The sequence below is a fragment of the Cygnus atratus genome, chromosome 14 (genome assembly GCF_013377495.2).
Source record: "Cygnus atratus isolate AKBS03 ecotype Queensland, Australia chromosome 14, CAtr_DNAZoo_HiC_assembly, whole genome shotgun sequence".
NCBI classification, from domain to species: domain Eukaryota; kingdom Metazoa; phylum Chordata; class Aves; order Anseriformes; family Anatidae; genus Cygnus; species Cygnus atratus.
In genome coordinates, this window is record NC_066375.1 from 5,794,852 (window position 1) to 5,812,979 (window position 18,128).

The following is an 18,128-nucleotide window of genomic DNA, read 5'->3' on the forward strand; positions in this document are numbered from 1 at the left end:
GCTCCCAGGAAGGCGGGAATGCCGTGTTTTCGTTAGGCCATCAATCCTTCAGCCCTGGGATGATTTATCCTCTGTGTTAGTGCACTGCCCTAATCCCGGTTGGAGCCTTTGTGCGCTACTGTAATATAAATATTTATTAGCTGGCTGAGCTTTCAAGGCTCTGCCTTCATCGTGATAGCATGGCTCTGTGTGGGAGCAGCGTGCTGGCCTCTGAGTGCTGGATCTGCTGCGGGAAGGGGCTGAGCACGGTGCTGGTCCCCGGGGCAGCGGGTGACGGAGAGATGCCCAAATGCTGCCCCACACACCCTGGGACTGGGGGGTGGCTTGGCACCTTCCAGGTGGCAAACGCTTCAGGAACGTGGGCTGGTGTTTCCTAGATGCTAACGTGCCACTTTGAGCCATGTGGCTTTTAATGGCCTCAGATTTCTAGGCACTGGTATAGCCAAATAAATCGGTGTTTTCTATAGAGTAGGAAAAATGTTCTCTGAAAATGGATCCTTTAGCAGTGTTGTTCTACAATACCCTGTGAGGTCTGCGCCGGAGTTCCTGTGCGATGCTCTCAGCCTCCTGTACTTTGAGAGACACCAAGCTCACAAGCGTTGTACTTTTAAATTGCTTTTTATTGAAATGTAGTACATTAGCAAACCTTAATAGGTATACACTATTAACGTAATCGGCATATACCACGTAACTACGATACAGTGTTATACTTACATCAAAATATGTCACCAAGTCCCGCGGCTGTCAAGCTACCCTCTCGCAAGAGCCTGAGCAATGTGACAGTCGGCATGGCATTGCGCTGCTGGACCTGTGGCAGCTGCTGCCATTTTCAAGTTGTGTTCACACTGTGTTGTGCCGCCTTGCATCAAGCCAGCTGGATTAGACTTTTTGTTTTACATGCACGCAAATTGTGTGTTGGTTTTTTTTCTGTTCGCTGCAGTGCCCCAGTCCCGAAGGCAGTCCCAAACCCTCTCTGCTGCCAGAATAAAATGACCCCGTTTTAGTGGATGCTGTCTATAGTTAGCCATGGTCTCAAACGCGTGATCCCAAATAGATACAGTCCTACAGAGAGGCTTTTAGTGCTTTACAGCTACTTCGAGACTGCAGCAGGTCTGACTGGCTGAGCAGAGCTGCTGCCACCGTCTCCCATTTACAGGACTAGTGTGACAGCTCCTACCAGCCCTTAGATTTCAGTCTAGACATACGGGGTGGAAAACATCTACCTGCGGACGGGGGATTTTCTTCCTGCAGCACCTTGCAGTGCAAGCACAGGTTTGGGCTGGCCGGGTGGCACTGGCTCGTGGTGCCCTTCGCCAAGCATCACATCGCGAAGGCAGACACTGCCTGGGATGTGCGAGGCTCTGTCAAAGCATATCAGGACTCTGCGTGCGTAACACCGCAAGTACAATTTAGGACAGGTCAGACAAACTTTATTCACCGTGACCACAGGGAGAGAGCATCCGGGCAGCATCTCCCCTGCAGCTGCAGAGACCCCACTTTGGTACTGCTTCAAAGAAAGGGGAGAGGGGAGGAAAAAAATCATTCCAGTGTTAGCCCGGTGTCCACCCATGGGAGGGCTGGACTCCTTTGGTAGGTGGTTAACTGCTGGGTTTGGCAATACAGAGAGCTGGCTCAAGGTGGAGCCCAGAGTGGCACATCCAGTGTCAGTGGGGGCTGGAAGCAATCACAGCTAGCTCTTCGTCCGAAGGAATGTTCTCTTAGTTACAACAAACTCCTTAGCCAGACCTCGCAAATCTGAAACGTTCCTAACTTCACCAGCACAGTTCTGAAAGCATTATAGCTTTGCTGTAACGGCCCCAAAGACACCGAGATTAAATTTGGCTGGTTTTAGAGCACCACAGAGCATCAACTGTGTTTTGAACCCCAAAAGGTCCTGTGCTGGGGCATGGGAGCTGTGCCAAGCTGCGTTTGCTGCATGGTTCCCCCAGGCCAGCACAGGCAGGGCTCATACAGCCTGTAGTGCCTGGGACAGCCAGAGGGTCGCAGATCCAGGCACAGTGAGAACAAACCTGACCACCAGCTGGAATGAATGGGGTTTGCCTTCTTGGGGGGATGCCAAGCCCTGGAGCATGTGGGAAGCAGCAAAAAAGGCAAACGGTGCAGCAGAGCAAGGCGCAACGCCAACCCCAGGGCAGAGTCAAAAGCTGCTCGCCCCTGAGGGCACTGCTGCGGGAAGCTCGCAGCTCACTGCAGGCACTGCTGCAGGGGCCACTGTGCCTCCTGGGGAGGGATGTGGGGAGACAGGCGATGTCTCCTAGCAGGTTTTTGGGCTGTGATATCCCCACCCCAGCTGTGTGACACTAACTCAAGTTACACCTCAGCCTTGCAACGAAATCACTCTGAATAGCTCCAACTTTTAACAAACCCCTCTATGCACTTCCGACTTTGCAGGAATATTTACACTTAATTATTAACTCTTTGGGGAAAGGACTATGTCTGGGCAACACTTTGTACCATCGGTCCTGCACACCTGGAGGCCGTGGACGTTTTTGTTGTACGAACAATAAACATCCAGCCGTCACTACACAACCCAAGGGTCCACCTCCATTCATCCTCACATCTCCATCAGGCAGGCGGATACGGGAGGGGGGGCACCACACTTTTCTTGATTATTTCCAAGATAATTGAAGCAAAGCAGAAATGTGCAGTAGCCTAAAGAAGCCTGTCTCCCTCCTGACCTCCCCCCAGTCCAGTTAACTGGAGCACCTTCCCCTCCCTCATCCCCTCCCCTGCTCAGCCGGAGCCCAGCCTGGCCTCGCAGCAGCGCTCTGCAGTGCAGCAAGCCTGCCAGCGAAAGAAAAGCAGCGAAGGTATTTTTAAATATAACAACACATATGCAAGCTGTCACGGCACAGCACGCGCTCTTCTGCATGGCTAGGGGTGGAAAATTAGGCCACACGTGGATGTGCAACGGGGGGTGGAAAAGGAGCCAAAGCGTCGCCTGTGAAGCTCGCTGGGGACCTCCGGGCTGGGAGCAGTGCGGCAGCTCCCGTACTCATCCCTCGGTGTGTGCGGTGCCGTGCGACTTTCTTCGTTGTAAAACCAGATGGCTATTAGCTAAGCAACGTATTTATGTATTTTTAACAGCTTGGTCAACTCACGCCCCGCTAACCATGCCGCAGAGCCGCCCTAAGTGTCCGCTCAGCGCTGGTGCCCCCCATCCTCCTGCGGTTACGACCAAGCCTCGGCTCTGCCAGGCCTTTGCACTGCTTCACATCAGCGTCTTCAAACAAAACAGATGTGCAGAAGTCTCACAGAACGGTCCTAAACAGATTTATTTAACTACCGTGTCCTCCTCTGGCTTATGTAGGATATCCGGCTACTCCTAACTCATCCCCACGTGCCAAGGCAAGCATCCTAGAAGCAAGGGGGGGGGCAGCGCAAACAGGCACCAGCACGTGAGCTTACTGTGGGGAGTAATCGTAAATGGCATTAAGTAAATTTTATCATGCTTCAAATTTAATACTTAATGTTAGCATTATAGGTAAAAAGCACACTTACAGTCTGTTTTTTTTACCGTCGGTTATCCTCTAAGAACACAAGCAAACCTTGATTTTACAAATGTCTTATGGGAAACATGCAAAACTTCCGTAAAACAGGAGATGTGGGGTGGGGAAAGGGAAGGTGAGGTGCTAGGGTTTAGACAGCTTAGGGAAATACTTTGAGATAAAAGCATTTTTTGTATGTAGAAGTCATAAAATTAATGTTTTCTGGTAAAAACACTTTTTTTTTTTAACCTTAAAAATCATTTTCCAAGTTACTGACACCTACAGTTCTTGGTAGATTGCCGTATATTTGACTTCTATGGAATGACTCAACCGTACACAGCACCACTGCAGCAGAACAAGAACAACGATGCTCATCAAGCTTTTTTTTTTTTAATATACTGATTAATATTAAAAGGAAAACCTCAAAATTAGCAGCACAGCCCAAAAAAATCACCCATGCTGCTGTGCTGCCTCTTTCCCATCCTAACTATGACTAAGTACAAGAGTGCCTGGTACGGCCTGTCCCAGCACGTGCGGAGGGATCAATTGCTCGAACTGGCTTTTAACGTTTCCAGTGCTGCAAGATTTTCCGAATCCAGAACGTCAATTCTGATCGTCAGCTCCAGCTGCCTCTCCGCTCACTGACTCCACTCCAGCACTAACCCGGCTTTAGATTCCTGTGCCAGACCCCAAGTGTCCTGACCAGAGGCAAACCTTGCCCTCCGCCCCCACTAAAGGTTAGCTAGTTTGGAAATAAGCAGATTTAACAATACATAAATGACATTATTTATTCATTTGCCTTTTGGGGCTTTGCATTTGCTAATGCTTATTTTGATTTCCATCAGCTTTCTGGCTGTTCTCCGTGACTCTGACACGCAGCGGGTGCGAAATGGCTGGTTCTGTTCAAACAAAAGAACCAAACCACCAAACCACCCCACGCCGACCAAAGCAAAGCAAAACAGGAAGCAGCAAGGGGGGAGACTTTCCGTGCCCGCACCTCCGGCGGTTGGAGGCTTGCGGAGCCGTCCCCAGGCAGCCCGGCAGCGCCGCCGGTCGGCAGCACCCATGGGTGCCAGCGCCGCGCTCAGCACGCGGCTCGCCTTGCAGGGTTGATGGTGCTTCCCCAAACGCCCCCTCGGAGCAGCGCGGGTGGGTTTCTGCCTTTTCTTCCCCTGCTTGCTGGGGTGCTGATGGTAAAGCTAGGGCTGAAAATACCCTGCTGTGCGGCACGAGGCCGGGAGGCATCGCTCGGGCTCACTTCTTCCTGGGAAAAACGTGCCATGGGGAAGTCCTCTTGGTCTTGGGAACCCCCTGCAGCCGGCTGGCCCAGGACTTGCTGGGAGCTCCCATGCCCCCAGCATCCCGTCCCACCAAAACCCCACTCCAGCAGCTCCGCGCTGGGAGCTGCGGCACAACTCGCTGGCATCCCCAGCCAGTGCTATTTGATTTAACTGCAAACGCCCGCGTACAGCTTTCTGTAACCCGATCACAAACAAACCCTGTAACACCCTCGAGCGACAGTGATTTTTCTTTCGGGTGCTTGTTTTTCGGAAGCTCCCTGCCCGCCGCCACCTGGCAGATGCAATGATGGAAGCTGGGCTTGCTCTGCTGCCGCCTGCCGTATCCCAGCCCACGCATGACAGGTGCCACTGGGGGCTCTGCCCAGGCCTGGGGCGAGAAAAGCAACCGACCTGCCCCAGGGCAAGAACTGGGCTGCCGCTTCCTGCCGCCTTCACACAGCCTCGCCGCTTGGCAGGGGAAAGTGGGTGTTAAAGCTGTGCTCTGAAAAAGCTCGGGGTGCAAGCGTATTTCTAGGGTTAGCTGAATCGCAATAAAAGTGCATGTGGTAAATGGAGATGTGGGTTTTATGAGAAAAAGCTCTCTAAACTTCACACTGCCCGTTCTTGAATTATCAGATTAAATAAAGCTGATGCACAGCAACAGAAGTCAAGGCATGCTCTGCGAATAGGATCGTTTCCTCATTTTACAGAGCTGGGCTTTTCTTTTTCTCTTCAACATCTGTGTAAAAGACACAGCTGAACCACACTTCAGGTAAGGATATATGTCAAGCAGACTGTTACACAATAAAAAGAAAAAACAAAGCAGGGGAATTTCCCCCGCTTCTAGCAAAAGCTAACAAAATTAAAGCACGGAAGGGTATGTCTTACCTTTCTTTTTAGCTTACTGATTTCTCAAGTTTCCTATACTGTGAAGCTGTGTTTCACATTACAAGGACACCAATGCATTTCTACATCTACAGCAACTTAGACTGCAATGGAGAAAACATTAACATCCATTAAACAGCCACGCATCGTCCAGGAGGAAACGGTGGAGCAGCAGCTCTCGCTTCTCCGCGTCTGCTCACCTGGGGAGCACCACGGACTGAACTCCAGAGGTTCTCCCTCGCGCTGTCCATCTCCGCATTACTTTTCAGAAGCTTGAAAACAATCTTCGTTTCCCCACTGCTTCTGGCACACTCTGGTAAAAATGGATTTTCCTGCTGAGTCTCAAAGCAGTTGCTGCTTTCCTTTATTCTTCTGCTTTCTGCATTCACGTTATTGATGGCAGTGGGAAGGGGCATGGCTTAGAGAACGTGTTTGTTATTTAACTGTTGCAGATCTCAATGGGAGAATGGGATAAGAAGCTTACCTCTTTTCTTCTCTGTCTAGTGCCAACACGCTGGCTTTTAAAAATCTTAGAGAAAAGTTTGGTGGATTTTTTAACCTCCCCCCAAAAAAAGTTAAGCGAGAAAGACAGCTAATTAGATTCCTGCATATTTCAAGAAGTCTAATGATTTTCAGGTAGATCAAGTGCTGGTTCTGTCAATGTCCTCTCTATAGAAAGAGACTCACTTGACTGGAGCACGTGAAAGGACCAAAAATATATTCTGTTAGGCCACTTTCCTCCTGCTTCAATAGAAATGGAGAAAAAAATGGAAGCATCAAGTTCCTTGAAATCTTTCCGCAAACGCAGGGCCTCTCTGCAGCTTTAACGTCAGGCTGGCTTGCTATCGCCCGGGGGTGAGCGGGTTGTAGGAAACTCAATGCACTTGTAAAGGTCCCTCTCGGAAGGGGATATTTCACAGTAAGGTTATGGACTGACCGAGATATACAGAGTGCTTTTACCAGTCACTGGCCATCTCCTCTGCAACTAGTTCCCTTTCTGACGCTGCCCAACTATCCGGACGATTAAAAAATGGAAACAGCAGACGCCTATTTAAGAGACGCATTTGCAGTACAAAACAAACTCTTAGGACCACCGCAAAGCCTCCTCTGCATCGCCGCGGCTGGGCCGACACAGCTCCCCATGCTGTTACTCAGCCATTTCCATCAGACAACCTTGCTTGTGCACGCTCAGAGAAGCCACCCTCAGAAACCACCGCAGCTGGTCTTCATCTCTGCGATCTAGAAGGCGGGCTTGTGTTCTGGAAAAAGCAGCTCTTCTTCAGACAAAGGAGATCCATGGAAAGAGTACACAACAATAGGAATGAGAAATGAAAACAACGGAAAAAGGGCCAAGAAGGAATATGGATTCCTTTCAGGTTTTGTTCTCGTCATACATGTCCAAAGCGGGCTCGATTGTTGAGAATTCGCTCTCGTAGACCAGACTTCGTGGGGACAGAGAATTGCGATGAAAGAAGTGGCTGCCTACAAGAGGTAGAACAAAACCTTGTTAGGAACACACACGGACAACGTAAGAACCGAGCAAAGCATCCTCACGCACGGGTTCTGACCACAAATGCAGCACGTGTGGCCAGCAAGGCCACCCTCTTCATGCAAACCAGTAACAGGAGCATGGGACAGTCAGCAAAGGAGAGCTCAGAAGAGATCCCAGCCTGCATGCCCTCACCCCCTCGTGCAGGAAGGGGCCCCTGGAAAATAAGCATTTATTTGGTACCGCCAGTCACTGAGCTGAAAGAGGCTCTGGTGGCTGGGCCAGCCCTGCTGCCTTCTCCTGTCACGTCCCAGCTTGGGGCGAGGAGCAGTGGCCACAAAAGCCTTGGACGAAGCCAGAGATCATTTCCCGTAGGAGTCACCGGTTTAAACGTGCACGTCACATCCACCGTGTCCCTCTGAGGGCCTGGCCACGGGGTTGCAGCCCCACAGCCTCAACCTGTGAGGTGCACCTCACCATCGGCCCACCTCACCTTCGTCCCTCGGCCTTTGCACCGTACAGTTACCATTTCGGATCCCCCCCGAGGTGCTGCAGGGATTCGCCTCCCTCCACACCCTGCCAGTTCCAAGTGCTGCTTTACATATGCATGAACCCCACCGCAAATGGTGCTCCCAGATAAAACTGGTCAAGTCTGAGCAAGGCCGGGGCAGGCCCGAGTTTTGCACCGCGCCTTGCTGCTGATTTACGGCCTCATGAAGCAGGTTTTCCTCCAGAAAACCAGAAACCTTTGGTAGATGCCTCATGTCCTACACTGTGCATGGCAGCAATCTTCTAGACAGAGGCACCCACATATTTCCTTACACAGATCCCAAGAAACCCCAACCCTCTCTAACGTCGGCGATAGCAGCAATCCTTAAAGCACACATGTTGAAGCGGCTGTTGGCAGGGCTGGGAATGGCCGCTCAGCTCTCGTCTCGGCAGGAGTTCAACCTGATGCTCCCGCAGCTCCTCAAGTCCACAGATGTAGTTTGCGAGGAGCCCAGCCCTGCTGGCGTACACCAGGTTTTCTCTGGAAACATCTATCAGATCAGGCCCTCGGCCAAAACATTTCATTACCTGGTTTCTCGATCCCAGCTGGGATTAGCTGGGAGCAAGGCTGCTTAGATAACAATACACCAGGCATCCGCGCCAGCCAAATTCAAGGCAACTGAAAAGCTTCCAAGTTCATCAGGAAGGCACTCAGCAAACCAAGATGCCTCCAGCTTCAGGCACCAGTAGAGCAAGAAGCTTAGGGGATTGCAGCTTTAGTCCTGATGGAATTTAGGTGCTTAAATCCTCCTTTCTTTGTCAAGTTTTGGGACAAGCCCATGCTGTTCTAAATCAAAGAGCTTACAGAAGGTACAAGGGAAGAATTCAGCTGCTACCGTCCTTGACAGCTTTTCCTCCTTCCCTGCTCACCCAAAAGAGAGTCTCAGAAAAGAAAAAAAGTCATTGTTAAGATTAAAAAAACCAAACAGCTAGAGTAGTAATCAAATGTGCAACATGTCTACTGCTGGTTTCCTAGCCACGCTCCAAACCTCTGCCTTCTACCCCTAAAAGCTACCGCAGAAATTCATTCTGCCATTCTCACTGAGAACTGGAAGCTCTCAAAGGTAATTAATTCATTTTTGATCTCACAGTTAACTGAAACAAGCAGTTTCATTGTATAGGAACACATATGCAGGCATTTGGAGGAAGCGTATTATCTTGGCATATACTTTGCAGAAGCGGTCAGTAGTGTATCACGAACACCCACCTTCTGAATCTGAATCCTGTCCCAGACTTAAAGGTTTCTAGAACTGGACAGTGTTTAATTGAAAAAAAATATATTTTTTTGAACATTGACTTGGAACTATGACCTTCAGATGATACCAGTCTACCTTTAAACAACAAAAGCAACAACAAAAAAACACAAAACAAACAAAAAACCCACCCTATTTTGGAATTGTAGTGGATAAAACTGATTTCAAAATTCTTCTGCACTGTGTTATGGGTCAGGATCATTTAATTTGTGATGAGTGAGTCTCAGCTCACTGTTGAAATAAACCATGAGTATTGCATGTTTCATCTCCCTTTTCTCCACCCGCTGAAATGTTACACACTGCACAGCCAATGCTGAAACAAAACAAAGGGGATTCTAAAAGCTCGGTGCTGCTTTTGTTTTTATTACATGAAATTCAAACAAGGGCTTAGGAAGCAGACAGCCGAGGCAGTCATTTCCTCTGTGTGTGGGGAGACTTCCACTCTAACTGATTCAAGGGAGAGGTTTAATCACAGGCACACAGGTCATCTGACAACCAACTTTTTAAATTAATCTGAAAAAAGGCACTGTATATCCAACACCTCCAAAATCCTACAGGGTGAGTCTTCTGGCCTCTTGGCAAAAGAGATTTAGCCCCCCACTTCCAGGAAGGCTGCATGTTTTCATGCAGATAATAGACTGCTTTGCTTTCATACCACTTCTACAACACATCATTCATCCTTTTTCTTAATGTCACATCCCCCTCACCCCCTTTATTTTGAAAGCACCTGAATCATGTATTTTTTTCCAGAGTATGTAATCTTATTACTCCTTTCACAGGGATTATGAGCATACTAGACAACATTTCTAAATTTTTTTTTTTTTTTTAAAAAAAACACATCAGCATGCAACCTACCTACTTTTTCTTAGATAAAGGACACCAAAACAAAACACTCCTCCTTACTTGTTTGTTAAATCAGATATAGATTTTTTTTTAATGCTTAGGCAGATTTTTTCCCGTCTCCCACAGAAAAGCCCACTGGCAACAAACACATTGCTAACCCTCTGTGAGCAGGGACGTGCATTTCCAGGCATCACAAGGAGGGCAGGATAGGCAGGACACCAGAACATGCCAAGGCTACCACCAGCCTGCCCAGTGCTAAGCTTCCAGCTGCTGCTTGGTGCTTTTCCACGCGAGGACCTGCAGGTGCTCTAACAACCAGATCAGTATCATCACCCGCATTTACAGAGAGGGAAGCAGAGTCAGCAGGGCAAAGCGACCCAGCTCTGCTCATCTCGTAGCCAAATAGCAGGAGGTGAAGGAGAAGGCTCCGAACCCATCGCCCCACCAGCCAGCACTGCCACCCCTGCTTGCTGGCGGGTGGGCAGAGCGCAGGGGCTCAGGTCAGTTCTTGTTTGCAAGACGCCCGGGGGAGTTCACACACTAGCACCTTCCCAGTGTGATTTCTTTTTTCTCTTAATGCAGAGAACTGCTAGTGTTTGCGTAAAAACACGGCATTAGTTTAAGGGACACATTTACTGAATAAACATAGTTTAAGGTCAAGTAGAAACATCCACAATTCCAAATTCAGCTTATGAACCCGCCTCTTCCCATTTCACACTTTCCAAGATCAAGATTTATCCCTTAGGTATAAGAAACAAACGGGAAGCCTGCATTCAGTTTTAATAAATGAAAATTAATTCCTCAGTGCTCTCCACCACTATTCTCTGTTGTATAGTTACAATGAACTTTTCAGGTAACTTGAACTGAGTTTGAGAACAAGCCTGCTAACCTGGAATTTAGCCCTGTGCCTACCATGGGATGCTACAGAAGCAGGCACAAAGGCCAGGAATTGCACCAGGCTTTGCTGTAGCGTTAGTTGGAAGCATCAGCTGGTGTTACCTTTCTATTTTAAAGTATTGTAACACCCTCAGAGTTGTTAATCAGGGCCACCTATGCCGTAAGCTCCAGTCCCTCCACATATCTGGCACAGCTATGTCTTAATGGGGAAATATGAAGCACTATCTCAATCTGTTTTATACACCCTGTTGGTTAAGGAACAGGGCAGGATTATTTCATAAAGCATCCTTTCCTCGAAACTAGCTGTCTAGCAAGCTACTGCTGCTCCCTCTTGAACTGTAACGCACAACACTGCTCCACCACCCCAGTCTTGCTCTCTTTGCAATGCCTGGGCAAAGGGACCACCCTCTCCTCTCATTACTATTACGACTAACTATGCATATGTTATTCATCTTTTACACGTGGATACCTGAAAGCATAGCAGACAACAATAACTTTGGGAATTTCCTTCTTGTGTCTACCCAGTGTAAAGAAAAGTTAGTGAGCATCTTGTACTGGTGCAGTCCATCTTTGAACGTATTGATTTCATTAGCAGGTTAAGCTTACATCTCTAGCCTGACCTGCAGTTAACCTAGCAAATACTGTCTGTATTTGTTAACAGTTTGCGGAGATCGTTGTTAGAGGCTCGAAACAAAATTTAAAAAATATGGCCCTAAGTTATTTAGATCCCTAACGGAGGGAAATGCAGCAGAAGCCCTGCCAAGAACTTTGCTCCCAAGATCACTGAACTTCTCATCCTGCTGCTGGTCTGTAGAGGAAATGTGAACTGGAAATGTTTGTGGTGCCCTTCGCAGCTGGGTCACCACGCTGTTCAGGCTTTCCCTTCACATCCCTCCCAACTGCATTAAAATGCACTTAAGGATTTTCGTTTCAGAAGGCAAGCACTAACAAACTCACCAATTATACTACTGGTGTTGAGAAGTGGGTGAAAAAAAATAGCCCTTTTATTTTGTAGCCTGTACCCTAAATTGTGCTCTGTCCTCATTCCTCCAGTTCTTTTTGGCAACAGTGCTCAGTTGACAAACATTTTTCCAAAGAAACAGCCTTCAGACACAGTATGTTTGAGGTTTTTCTGCTCATAAGTACAATGGGGTTTTCCATTCTTTCAAAATACACTTACTGATCTATTGTTTTCCTGTTTCTTTCGGAATTTCACAAGGACACAACAAAAAAATAATTCTATTAAATATATTGAAGCTATCACATACGTCATTTTTAATTATAAAAGTTGCCTTCTCAGCCAAAACCTACTGGACAGATAAGAATTAAGCAACTGTTTTAATGTAGACTCTGGCTGTGTTCCTAGATTCTAAAAGTGCCTATACATAAAATTAAATTTTCTCTTTCCCAGTACATAAAAAAATTAAATTTTACAGTAAAATTGGTTCCCTCAATTCATTTAATTAAATTAGAAAGTATTAAGTTTCAAATATCTACATCTTGATACCAGAAAAACAAAACACACCACCCCCAAAACTCAGAATAGATTTTAACTTTATCAGTTACATTTTCCTTACCAATCGTTACCTTCACGTACCCATCTCGTTAACTCAAATATTAGCATTTGGCTGTGAATCAGATATGTATGTTTTAACTGACTGTTGTGAAATTACTCATACACTGCTTGCATAAGAAAACTTGTGTGAAACAGCCTTAATGAGGACAGGAGATGAGAGAGGTTTTCCCCATGTCTCCCCACCGGTAAGACGACACAGCAAGAAGGGACGTTTGCAGAGTTTCTATATTACAGTAAAGACCATTATCAATCTTTCATGTTCATGTTCTAAACTGAACACCAACTAACTCCATTGCTAATATGGAAGAAGGTTTCAATAATGACAGGGGGGAAGTGGTATCTTTTCACTTAGTATTGGGAAGGAAGAAATGGTTTAGATTAGCTTTACCTTTAACAGAAAAGGTGGGGTGAAAGTAACAGACAGAGAAAGTTTTTCTTGAGAAACAAATCAAACCACTGCGAACCTTCAGCAGTGACTGACCCTAAGACAGAAATCATACTGCAATCCTCCCAGTGCGGCACAGGAGTGTTATATGAGGAGAACAGGAAAGAATGTTTTAATTTCATATCAAATCTCAGTCATATTCAATGCAAGCCTGGTATATACCAGAATGCTTGGCCCAGCTTCTTTCCCCGACCAAGCTGGCATGCAGCGATTGCTAACACTAGTTAGTCATTCCAGTGCTGGATAGCATCGTAAGTGGAAATCTCACACAGTGTCGGTCTTGTTAGCATGGTGTCCCAAAACGAAAGGAGCAGAATACAGATCTGCAGAGATGGAATTATATAAAAGAAATGAAACACCTTACAAAATTTGCAAGAGGCTGTCAAACAACACTTACACAAAGTCCATGAGAAATAAAACTCAAAGAGTAAAATTTCATAATTAAAGTTCATTTATTTCTTCACTTTTTTTCCTTAATACAAAGCTTTGGCATCAGCAAATTTTATGAAAAAATAGAATGTACTAAATAAATGCTTGTGCTGCATGATCGATAAATGATGCATAAAAATAGGTGTCTCTCTCCAAGGCAATCGTCCGGAAAGCATTTCTTCAATACCATTCTGCTCTGTGGGGCAGAAAAAAAAAGTACAAATAGTTATCTTAAAGTTAATATTGCCAATACTTTAAAAAAAAAGTTAGTGAGAAATGATTAATTATACAAGGCTAGAACATTAAAAGAGGTCAATACTCCTTACATCATTCTTACAGATTCAGTAAAACTAACAGTACAGCCAGAGGTCTGAGCAAGTTTTGAGGAAACTCCATCTGCCAGTGAAAACTTTCAGTGAAAACAGCACTTAGGCTTTTGGGACTTTAAAACACAGGTATGCAGTCATTTCTGGCCATTCCCTAAGAAACAAAGTGTGCCTTTTTTCTCCTTTAAATCACTACCTAAATCATTTAATAGTAACAGTCCATAAATATTATGAGACCAACAAGAGAAAGCAGTTGCCGCTTTATTATCACTTAGACAATGTTTAGTTTTATCAGGAACTGTTTAAAAATACAAATTTGTGTATATACACACACACATATGTATGCAGATAGATATGTATATACACAACTCCAGAACTATTGCTCTGAACAAGTATGTTTAAGCTATGGGAACGAGACTGAAAGAAAGGATCAGGACAATCTTTTAGGTTAGTTTTATAAAATATTTGGCACCTGTTACTTGCATCAGCGTATTACACGGCCTTATTCTTGCAAATGTCATTTTCTGGCATGAAAAAACCCTCAGCTTCCTCTTAAAACATCGTAACAGATGTAGGGTATGTCAGCATTGCTTTTTATATGGCGAAGCACAGCATAAAAAGCAGGTATGCTATTATATTTAATGGAAATCACTGTGAGAGCTGCCATATAGTTGGCATGATATTCAGCACAGGAAGTGCTGTCTGGCACTGGTGAACATAAGGTTTCAGTGAAACAACAAGTTAGTGACACGCACACATATTCTGAACTGTCTAAAATGAGTAGTGGAACCTAGCACCAGTTGGGGAGGCCACTTAAATCTCAAAGGATTCATTCAAAAAGCTGTTAAGTTAAAGGCTACAACTATATAGCTGTAGTTATTTATAGAAGCTTTATTTTTTTAACAGCTCTGGTTTCTGCTATTACTAGTTTTCTTGAGTGTCTCAAGCATGTATATACTCTTATTTTCACTCTTATCACTGTCGAAAGAAGCTCTCATTACATCTGCATACTCTCTTCTATTAAGGGGGCATCACTGTGAAAACACTTCTCGGGAAGCCCTAACGCTGTGAAGCAGCTTGCCCTTCCAGTAAAAATAAACCAGAGCTGATTGAGCAACAGACAACAAAAAGAAGAACTGCAATGGAAAGGAGAAATGCAATTCCTGTGAGTACCCACGTCTGGATGAACTACATGGATACTACACAGACTACAATTCCTTTGTCTTCTTCCTAACAATGTGGAAATGCCCAGGAACGCAGATATTCCTGTTTTGCATGGAAGCAACTCGTCTTGCTCCATCCTTTCCCAAGCTATTCTGCAGTGCGGATTAGCAGTGTTCAGCTACAGCTACGGTGCCCACTTGCACACATTTAGTTGCAACTTCAAGATTTTGACATATGAGAAAAATAACCAGAATATTTGATTAGGCTATTCGAAGTTCTAAAACTTTTCTCCATTAAGCCCTTTTGGAATTAGCATCTGAAAAGAGGGGAAAAATGAAGATTTACAGATTAATGGTAAGCAAAGATTCCTGATCAACGAAACTTTGCAGACTTGAAGAACTTATTATAACCCTTTCCTGAAGATTAGCTTGAGATTGTCCAAAAATTTTACACTGGAGACTACTAGACATGTTTCCATCCTGTTGAGAAGGACACCTTATACTTTGAGGGCCAAAGTGTTAAAAAAAAAAAAAAAAAAAAGCTTATCTCATCTCAAAAAACCAAAAAGTGTAAATTATGTTTATAAAGCTACATTTCCACGCTGTACAGGACAGATAGCCTCTTTGAATGTATCTATATATCTATATAATGAGTCCAGATGTTCTTTACATCTAAAAGGAAAATAACTAGATGTACCTAGCTAATGTATCTGCAGAACAGATTTATACTTGCCCACACACAGAACTATAAAAAAAAAGACTGGAAGTCATGTGCTAGAGTAATTTCTTGTCCAGCCTGTCTGAAGGGAGGCAGTGGAGGGAGCCCACAAAAATTAAGAACGCTTGGACATTTAAGTACTCCTCTGAATGCAATTCTTAAGCATATAAAAAGAAAGGTCAGAAGACTGGTCTGCTATATCCATATAAGATAGAAGGAATGGAAGTTTATGCATTGCTTACCTCTCTCCCTCTCCTATCTCCTAAATCTAAAAAAAAAACACTATTTTCTGGAAGTGTGCCAACTAAAAGAAAAAATAAATGTATTTTTTCATAATATGAAACAACTAAGAAATTGAGGTGGAAACTGTCAGAGGTGACTGATGGTAGTAATTTCTGTTTCTGCTAGGTGAATTTTGAACATGGGGATGTAATGACAAATCTAATGTTTACTTAAGACTATTGATCAAAAAACAGGTATTTTTTTCTTTTCACCCTCCCACGTCTCCACTTTGCAAGATTTCCTCAGACAATTCAGCTAAATATACATTAAGACGGAGTTTAGATTTCACCCAAGAACCTACTGTTAATAGACTTAAGATTTGAGAAAAGCAGGAAAGGCATTTGATATTTTGAAAAAAATGCATTTTTTTTTTTCCTTCTCTTATTCATGATATTTCTTGCCTGTGATACACACCCACCAGAAAGAAATAGAAACATCTAAATATTTACTTACTCATTAGCATTCAAGCTAGCTGTGGCTTTGATGATCATGTAGCAGAGTGTTAGGGCACTGAGGAGGCCAAAACTGGCAATAATAAACCATTCTTCTGTTGACAAAGGAAAGGGAGGAAATCACTCGTGGGAGAAGGCTTATGTCAAAGCGATGCCAATATTTCCCTCAAACACCACTGGCGGAAGGCAAGAGGCTTCTAAGCCATGACTGGCACCAGGAAGTGAAGCAGAAGGAGGTTAGCCACAGAGTTATTGACTGGAGAAGGCTAGCAAAGAAGAAGTGGAGAGAGGTGTGGAAAACAAGCATGGCACAACAACATTTCCTGGCTGAGCCCCAGGGTTAGTGATAAAGAAAGATTACTTAACAATGCAAAGTGAAATGCAGGAACAAGGGGAAATGTAATGAAAACTCCGTCCGCCCCCAAGTCAGGAGGAGGATTGTCATGGTTGGTTTAGGTTTGCTGAGATGCATCTCTTCACATAAGCATACCCAATATACTTTCACACTTCATTTGCGTCTTGACACACACTCCCCTCCACCCCCTGGCTCTGAATAAATGCTACAGAGTTACTTTTGAAAACAAAAAAAAGATAGGATCACTTATTCAACAGTAAAAACAAAACTAGAATTTTCCATTTAATAGACAGAAATACAACAGGAAAAATAATGTCAACATTAGTATATAAATACAGACACATTAATAAAACAAAAATGACTACTAAAGAATGTCCGCTATTCAAAGTTCTCTCCCTTTGAGATTAATTTGGCACATCGTAATAGATAGGATACAAACACTTTTGCAGAATATGGCTTTTGGTTTAACTCATGTGCATCAAAGAATGCATGTGTCATCCACAAAACCTGAACATCTGAACAGCCTTTTCTAAAGCTTTATTTTATAAACACTGTCGGAATGAACTGTTGCTGATATTTCTCGTTTCATCTTGGAATCCCATCTGCACAAAATACATACACTACAGCTGGGAACAGACAGTAAAAACACCTTCTGTAAAACTAAGTAGTTAAAGTTTTTGTTGAACTACAGAGTTTTTCCACCCATGACAAAGAAAAGAGCATACAAACGTATCTGATGTCTGTTCAATGCATCTAAGAATGTGGCGAGTTACATGTTGAACACTGCAGGACAAAGTGAGTTACTGGTTTGGCAAAGAAACTAGATTTTGTATTTGGATTTTTCCTTCTCAGATCAAGACGTTTCTGGATATGGGCTGTTTTTTGTGAGATGGTGTTCTTTTAGTAACACATTTACTTTGCTGCAGCATCTAAAGAGACGCTCTGTAATGGACTGTATCAACTACACTGCTTCTTTCATCAGTGGCAAGCAGTGGCACTGACTTCAAATCTAGATTATAGATGCACATAAGGAAAATACAAGGAGGAAATTAGACTGCATGAATTCTATTTTTGCAGTTCAGCCAGAAAAACAACCATTCATGCATAAAATTGAGACTCCACAGCATATGGAAAAATTATGCAATTCCACACATACTGTATTTGTTACAGCGCTATCATACATTAAAGCCCCCAGGTAAAATCCAGTCAGTGGACATTTCCCATGCTCTAAGCTTTTATACATAAGTAGTAGTACCTCAGGAACAGTTTTCTGAGGTCATTAACCACTTCGACAATACTCAAATGTTGGTATATCAAATAAATATATATATGAATGCATATATATTTTAATTCACAAATTTTGTAAGAAAAAACATCTGCTAAGGGACATCAGAATTCCAGTAGTAATGTTCACAGGGGAGAAAGTGTCCACAGATACGGTAATCAGCTAAAATGTTTATATATGTATAAATTATTGCACATAAAGTATTCTGGAAAGGTAAATAACAGTTTTGGCAATCCAGCTTCCCATACTGGTCACCAAATACAGGAGGGTTACTTTGTCGCCCTTTTAGTTCATCCAGTGCTCTCTGTATGCAGCTCTAAATGGATATACTATTAATAATGAAAGCGTTGGCACTGCTGTGTGTAGAGTTCTCGGTTTCAATATGGAGCGTA

At 44.4% G+C, this 18,128-nt stretch overlaps 1 protein-coding gene across 1 annotated transcript in view; it reads right to left on the reverse strand.

Annotated features, from left to right (window-relative positions):
- Positions 1–13,159: 13,159 nt before the first annotated feature.
- The window catches only part of RNF130 (ring finger protein 130), a 40,556-nt gene continuing 35,587 nt past the window's right edge, over positions 13,160–18,128 (reverse strand). Inside the window, exons 8-9 of the mRNA XM_035570922.2 lie at positions 16,098–16,191; positions 13,160–13,351 (exon numbers count right to left, since the gene is read on the reverse strand). Coding sequence (XP_035426815.1) covers positions 13,336–13,351; positions 16,098–16,191 — 110 coding nt within the window. The 3' untranslated portion in view covers positions 13,160–13,335. The remainder of the gene's footprint in view (positions 13,352–16,097; positions 16,192–18,128) is intronic.